At 42.6% G+C, this 7,898-nt stretch overlaps 1 protein-coding gene across 1 annotated transcript in view; it reads left to right on the top strand.

Moving 5' to 3' along the window:
* ANO1 (anoctamin 1, calcium activated chloride channel) overlaps positions 1-7,898 on the top strand; it is a 45,782-nt gene that overhangs the window by 7,263 nt on the left and 30,621 nt on the right. Inside the window, exons 4-6 of the mRNA XM_010293922.1 lie at positions 742-893; positions 2,231-2,285; positions 5,093-5,144. Coding sequence (XP_010292224.1) covers positions 742-893; positions 2,231-2,285; positions 5,093-5,144 — 259 coding nt within the window. The remainder of the gene's footprint in view (positions 1-741; positions 894-2,230; positions 2,286-5,092; positions 5,145-7,898) is intronic.

The following is a 7,898-nucleotide window of genomic DNA, read 5'->3' as shown; positions in this document are numbered from 1 at the left end:
TTGGCCAAAAAGGTAGGGGGGGCATTTGGGGGGGGGGGGGTGTGAAAGAGGCCACCTAAGCCTGCAGTCATTGCCTGGGAGAAGTGATGTGCCTGAGAACACCCTCAGACCCCTAAAGCCTTATTTCCAGCCGAGCATCTTCCTGCGGTGGAAGCCCTGTCCTGGATCCGCACATAGTTTTTGTGGCTCACAGAGGGAAGGTTGTAATCCTCTTTTGTGACCTGCTAACACAATTCCTGCATTTAGTGCTACAGAACTGCAATAGACGATTCAAGATATTTTGGTTCCTTTATACGGAAGAGGGGAAACTCCTGAAACCTGCATAATATTCCCAGGAAAGCCACCTGGGAGATGAGTCCACTTCTGTTGTTTTGCACAACAGAATCTCCTTCATTTCTTTGTGCAATTGCACCAAGAAAATAGTAAATGACAGAGGAGCGGGTGTCTCAGGAGCCAGTGCTGAGTATATCTCCGCTGAACACCCCAGCCTGATTATTCGGAACCAAACACGGGCCGTGCTTTGGCTCAGAGGAAAAGCAGTAGGCTTCCTCTGCTTGCCTTGGTTTGACTTTCCCATCCATCTATGTGTTTCTGAATGTTTTCAAGAAGGTAAGCTATACTCCTCGATAATTTATTCTGATGTATTTATTTAATTGATGGTTTATTCCTCACAGTTCACTCTGTCTTATGGATAACCAAAAAGTAATGTCGTTTTACTGTTTTTTCTCTTTGCCCACTCAGATGTATCAGATCAATCAGACCCATGGTCTTCTGAAAAAGATTAACTCTGTAATTCAAAAAATAACAGAGCCCATCCAGCCAAAAGTAGCAGAACACAAACCTCAGACAGTGAAGCGCCTCTCTTACCCCTTCTCCAGAGAGAAACAGCACCTGTAAGTGAAAGCTTTCTGTAAACGTCCACGTCAACAGGTTCCAGCCTTCCTGATAGCAGCTAAGGCACCAAAAGGTGAAAGGGAAAATGAACACCAACACCTTGTTAGTGATTACTGTAAATAATATATCTGGTTTACAGTAAATTTACTTTTTTTTTTTTTAATCACTGTTGAGGAATGAGGCTTTGTAGACCCCCTCTGTGAAGTCTATGTGCTGCTGTTGTGGTATATAATACATATATATATACACATATATAAAAAAATTAAAAAAAACTATACGCATCAACTGTTAGACTGCCAAACAAGATTTATAAAGTGGTTTATAATAGTCTTTCTTCCATATAAAATAAAATGCTTAGTAAAATTTGTAGCCGGAGATGTGGGTTGATATATTTCAGAATAATTTCATTCATCTGGTATGGGCAGCTTACACATGTCCTGACAACCAGGCCTTGACTTTGGAAATGCTACGAGGTCTGTGGTAGCTTTGCCATCGATTTCAGATCAGTAAGAATAGCTGTAAATGTGGGTGTAAGAAAAAAATCGTAAGGTGGGGCCCAGCCAAAGTTTCGACGGCTCTGGATTGCTTTGTTGTTGCTCTTCCTTGGCCAGCATCCCAGAGGAGAAGCTTTGAAGGCTGTGTTTGTGTATGTGCCAGCTGGAACAAATAACAGTCCTAGGGCAGGATTCCTTCACTGTACATACAGGGCTTTTAGTTTTTAATCAAGGGATGCAGAGCACTGATAGAGTTGTGTATGCTAGCTGGGCCAGTCAATGTATGTGACGTTTGACATGTTCTTGGACTTGCAGGAAATGTATTTGTCTATTTATTTGCACGTAGGATGTTCCTACAGCGAAGTAGCCCGGTGGCTCAGAGAAAGCCCATAAGATGCTCCTTCGCTTAGGCGTGGATGTGCCTTATGCTGTTTGCAGTAGTGGCTTTTTTCAGTGAGACCGCCTGTGCCTTTGCTGAATAAGGGAGGCAGGTTAAACCCTCACAGCAGGGTTTAAGGTACAGACAAAACGTAGAGATTACCGGGAGAAATTCAAGGCCAGTGGTGGTTGGGAATTCAACTTAAATGAGCATCAACATTCTCTTTTGTGCAGAAAAACCTATAAATATATAAAACCAGTGAAACATATAAGTGACCTCTTTAGCATATGAGAGTTGGGATGGACTTTCTTTTTAATGAGGCTTCTACAAGCTGTTCTCTAATGTTAGCTATGAGACGTCCCCAGGAGAAATGAAAATATCGAAGGGGTCAACAAGAGCAGGAAATTACAGGCTTTTTTTTTTTTTTTTTAACCTAATGGGCTTCCTTCTAATCTTTTAACAGATTTGATTTGTCTGACAGAGATTCCTTCTTTGACAGCAAAACGAGAAGCACTATAGTAAGTACTGTATATAAATAATTTATGGTGGATAGTGCCTTAGTCATGGTGTTAACAGCCCCTTTGCCAGCTTTAGTACAATACCTGTTGTAAGTTTGCCTTTCTTAACCAAATGCCAGGGATCGCCTGTGACATCTGTTATTGAAATTACCAATAAAGCATTTCCAGCTTTAGCTTATGTGCCGAATAGTGTTTGATGCTAACAGGTTACTGCCTTTTGGAAAAAAATTTGGATCTTCTTTCTAGTTCACAGTTAATCTGGGACACAGTTTCTTGGTAGACATGTCACCAGAAAGGAACAGATTCAGATTCTACCACTGGTGCTGCCACCAGCTACCTGCACCCCTGTGACTCATTTACCTTTTTGTACCTATACATTGCTCTGTTCGTAAAATGCTGCGAAATCTCCCAGGACAAATTCCAATGAAACAGCCAGGTATTTACAGGGAATATTATTTATAGGCTTTGGGGGCAATTCGCTAGAATGGTGTTAAAAGTGTTGAGGTTTATGTTTTTCATTCAACATTATTTAACATTATTTATGATTTGTATTTAAAATTAAAGTTTACATGAAGCAAATGCAATAAGGACAGAAAATTGCATCTTGTTCTGATTGTTTAGGCGTCTGTTCACCCCAGTTACGTAACAGAGTGTGACGTACACGTATGCAGCACTGGGACTGGGCTGAGCCATTGCTGCCTTCGTGTTGGAGGGTCTCTCTACTCCTTCAGTGCTAGCATAGAACTTTTCCTCTTGTAATTAAACTTCTGCGGTTCCCTTACAAAAATCAAATCTAATACAGGAATAGACAAACTACATTTGAGTGTTTCCTTGTGACTTACAGACCATAAAATAGGGTGGGGGAGAAGGTGTAGCCTCTTTTATAGCCACCGAGGGGGAGTTGAAAGGACAGCTCATATGACATCCAGGGCATTTGGAAGGGACCATGCCAAGCTCTTGCTGTAACACTTTTCAAAGTATAATGTGGACTTTTTGCCCCACTCCACTGCTGCTAATCGGTGCACTGGAATGTGACTGTGAGCGTGCTTTTATCTTTTATTTAACATTAGCCTTTTGGATGCTAAGTGGTTTCAAAAAGAGCTTATATCGCAATTATAGCTGCCTTTTATTGCTACAGTGATAAGAGGTGTAAGATATCTAACTTCCCTTTCCTGCTTTGAAATTCCAGTGTGTGGACCCCATGATGTAGTTCCCCTGTAGCTCGAAGTGCACTGATTTGATGTGGGCGCAGGTTATCAGGGCTAGGTGAGTTTGACCAGGGAAGGCAGATGCAGCAGCACAGAAATGGAAAAGAACAAGACAAACATTGAATCGGTTTATTTGCCATAAAATGGTTCATTTGAGATAGACAGAAGCTATGTTTTTTTTTTTCAGTAGGCTTTCTTTTATATGTCTGGACATATAGTAAAAAAGCTTCTAAGCACAAGAAACTTAAGGGAGGAAATGAGTTAAAATTAATGAGAAGGGTAGCACGACAAAATGGCACCACAGGACAAGAGGGTAAGCCAGACTAACTGAAAAATGGTCTGAAACAAAAGGAGCTCAGAGGCTGGGAGGAAGAGGAGGGATGAGGGTTTTTTAAACCACTCAAGGAACACTGGGCGTGTAAGAGCAATGCTGGTAGTATGTTGCTTTGTTTGAAATCCCTGTAAATCACCCAGTAATAAAAGACATACTGAACGTTTCCCAGCATAATTTTATCCTGCATGAATTTCTCTTTGTATTCTTGTTTCTTAAAGTTCTCTCCTGCCTTTCTCATATGTGCTTTTAAACCACAGTGCAAATATTGACCCTTCCGCCTACTGCAAAATGAACAGGAATCTAGTCACTCCCTGTGAGTCTTTGACGAATAGAAACTAAGCCAAAGACCTTTTACTTATGAAAAAAAAAAAAACCAGCCCAACCATCATTATATAACTGGAAACCTCTCCCTGACAGCCCTTTGACTCGCTGGCGTTACAAGACGACGAGAGGCAGATGAGCTGCGGGGCTTGCCCCGTCGCGCCCTCGCTCACTCCCCTCCGTGAACTGGGCAAGCGGCAGCCGAGTTACCGCACGGATTAGCGAGCACCCCCGGGAACCAGCCCCTGCCTCCCCAGGCAACGGGCAGCAGGTGCCTCTGCCCGTGTCTCTCCTCTGCTGCCCGCTCCCCGGCCAGCCGAGCGCTCGCCTTGCCGAAGAGTGTCGCGGCACGGGAGCGGCGCGGGGCGAAAGCCTGACCGCTCAGGCAGCGTGCTGAGGTGTGCAAAGGTTATTCGACCATAAACGCAGTAAATTGTAAAACAAATACATCTGAGGTCATGCAAGCTCAGAACGTTTAAGGTCGGCCGGTTTCTGACAAATGGCTGCGTGCTGCGTACGCGTTATGAGCCTGAAGCTCTGCCGAAATCCTTGGGTTGAAGCCAGCGTGCGCCGTCGGAGGCGAGGGAAGGGCTGGCCCAGCGCACCGCCCGGGCTGGGTAGAAGAGGGCTTCTGATCTTTGACTGATGTCTAGCACCAGCAAAAATAGCACTTCTGTATGCGAGTGGTTAAATGTAACCCTGTTTCCCTCGATCAATTATCTTGGTAGCTGGCTATTTAGTTAAGCATTTCTCTCTCGTATGGATAACTCGGCATGGAAGTCTTTAAGCCCTGCTCTCCTGAACACCATGACTTTTAGTAAAGAATGACAATTTCACCGACATCGTGGTTTTGCCAATATTTGAGCCGTACACAAAAAAGATTGGGCTTTTCAACTGGCAGTATCTGAAGTAACCCTTTCCTTTCTTTTATTTTACTTCCGTAGGTTTATGAAATATTGAAAAGAACGACATGTACCAAAGCAAAATATAGCATGGGTAAGGAAATTTATTTAGCTTTAAGATCAATATCGTTTTCAGGTATTGAAAATAATTGCAAGTGGTAACTGGCTGCGGAGTTCAGGTTTTCTCCCTGCTCTCTAATTTGGTGTGTGTGGATATATGTGTTTTATTTAGAAATTTTATTTCATTCATATAGCTGTTAGGAATTTTTTCAAATGGGAATTTGTAGATTTGACTCTAAATTATATGGTAAGTGAGCATATAGCCCCTGCAGATGTTAATTAGGTCCTTTGCAGCAGGACTGGATGGTGGTACAAACCAGTGGGTAACACGTGCTGTGCGTTGGTTCAGTTTTACACTCACTGAAGTGCATGAGGGTATTATCATGCATTTCAGTAGCTGCAGTGAAAGTCTGTGGATTGGCCCATTCCTTTTAAGTAATAACCTTGCGTTTTTATTGTGGGATGGCTTTTCAATGACTTGAGGGAAATGGTCTTAACTGATGACTGCCCAAAACACTGTCCTGAGCGGAACTGAGATCAACCCGGTGGAACGGCCAAGCACTAAGGCGTGCACTGAACGCTGGCCCATCTCTTACCCCTCAACACAGTTGTTGCAATTCAGTGTGAAGTTTGTACTGCCACAGCCAGTAGTTTTAGGATTTCAGCCTTAGGGCTTGTGCTCTAAGAACTGCATTCATAATACATGTAAACATGAATTGCAGATCAGGTCACCTTGAAGATTTGTTGGCAGCTTTTCCCGCTCAGCTGTTATATACTTTATTTTATACGTATCGTGAGATATAGGTATATACTTGACTGTGGCACCAAAGTTAACAAATACTTAATGGTAAACCAAATTATACAAGGTGGAAGGCTGAATTCTCTCATATCCAAGTTTCTTAATAGACAACCAATAGAAACAAATGTGGATGAGAAAAATGCATGAACATGGGAGAAAATGTTTGATAACTGTTGGAATCTGTTATAACATTTATTTGCCTACACGCAGTTAAATAAAACAATGGGAACTTGAATTACAGGTAGTTCTGTTCAATATTGACCCATCAGCTGCTTAGAAATACATCAAATAATAGAACAACAATTATGCCAGAAATTATTTCCATGCTTTGACTTCTCTGTTGAAGTAAAAACATACAATGTACAATTGTTGAGTCCTTATATACACTAAATTTTGGTGTTCAGCCAGTATTAACAGAAGCACTGTTTCCCTGTAGCATGGGAAATCCAAATTAATCTGTGACTTTCAGGACCCTTTTCAAGTCTGGTGCTGGACCATTTTCATTGGAAATTACGTATTTGCACTCTCGAAAGGAGAAGGTCATACAGCTTAGTTTGAATTCTTGCCTTGGAGCTGGTTACTCACTTGATTTATTTTTTTCTTTCTTTCTTTCTTTTTTTTTTGTCCAGAAATGGGAAACACATTAGAGATTAGTTAAATAGAGCAGAGGCTAAAGGAAAGTAAAGTGTTAGGATTCCTGGATCATTCTTCGTCCAGAGACTGGCGAGGTCACACAGTATACCTAATAAAAATGTCATTAGGCCAGCCTGTCCGCGGGTATATTCAGCATAACTCAATTGGGTCCTTTGTGTCCCAGCACTGGAATGCTGGGTTACAACCCAGCGAAGGTTGCAAACAGATTTGAGCAAACACAGATAATGCTGCAACATTTCTGCCCAGCGGGAAAAGAGCGGCCGCCCGGTGAACACTGCAGCCTTTGTCAGTTATTTTGTGAATGTGTGAAAATGAGAATCGGTCTTCATTGTTAAATACTGATACGTAGAGAGGTACTATGTAGCTCTTCGGTTGGTCGCATAGCCCTAGAAAAATAATTTATCTGCTCACTAGTTGTTTCTGCCAGAAGTGTGGAAACATTTGCATAGTACTGTATAATCTTCAATAGGACTTTGAAAATTAATGATACTGCAGGATACTGAGCGCTCCTGGAGCAGTTCCTCCCGCAGGTGATTAGTATCTCGAAAATGTAAATGAACTTGAAAAATTCTCATTTCAAGAAGAATCAAAAATGCCTTGGTGAACCAACAGTGAGCTGTTTCCTGGTTCATAGTCGCTGTTCCTTCAAATCCAGTCCCACACTCTTTTGTTGGCAAAATGAACCGATGGGCAGCGTGAAGCACACTGTAGCACATCATTATTTTTCTTTTCTTTTCCCAAGTCCTTTTAAATTCTCCACGATGACAGCGGACAGATTCTTTTTTTATTATTATTGGCATTAATCAGCTCAGCCTTACACAGAGACAAGTGCTTGCCTTAGCTCTGGTTCAGCACCCAAGACTGGTTTGTTGAATCCCCAAGCGTATCGCCACGGATAACGCGACACCTTCAGACGTGGGTAATACTCCATAGTTGGAGGTAGCTATATTAATGCCAGCAGCTGCAGCAAGAACGTTAGCAAAGTAACGTGCTACAGCCCTCAGAGGTCCGGGTCCAGCCCAGTGACCTGTGGCAATGCCGCAGCGAGCTGCGGTGGCGAAGAGCCCCTCGCCGTTGCGCTCCTCCAAACTTACGCGGTAACTCCTTCCGGCTCGCTCGTGCTCTGGCCCCGAGTTAAGGAACGGTACCACACCTGGGAAGGCAGGACTCCTCAAAGTCCCTTATGGCACATACATTTTATAGATGAAGCACTAATTGCTTTCAGCCTCATGCATGTCACTAATAAACGGATGTGTAAACAGGGAAAGGAGAGGGAAGAAAGAAGGAAACTACCCTTTTAAATAAAAGACGAAAATGTGGTAAATATGGTAAGTA

This window comes from Phaethon lepturus, unplaced genomic scaffold (assembly GCF_000687285.1).
Source record: "Phaethon lepturus isolate BGI_N335 unplaced genomic scaffold, ASM68728v1 scaffold9779, whole genome shotgun sequence".
NCBI classification, from domain to species: Eukaryota; Metazoa; Chordata; class Aves; order Phaethontiformes; family Phaethontidae; genus Phaethon; species Phaethon lepturus.
The sequence above is the reverse complement of the archived record's forward strand: the minus strand, read 5'-3'. Positions and strand labels throughout refer to the sequence as shown.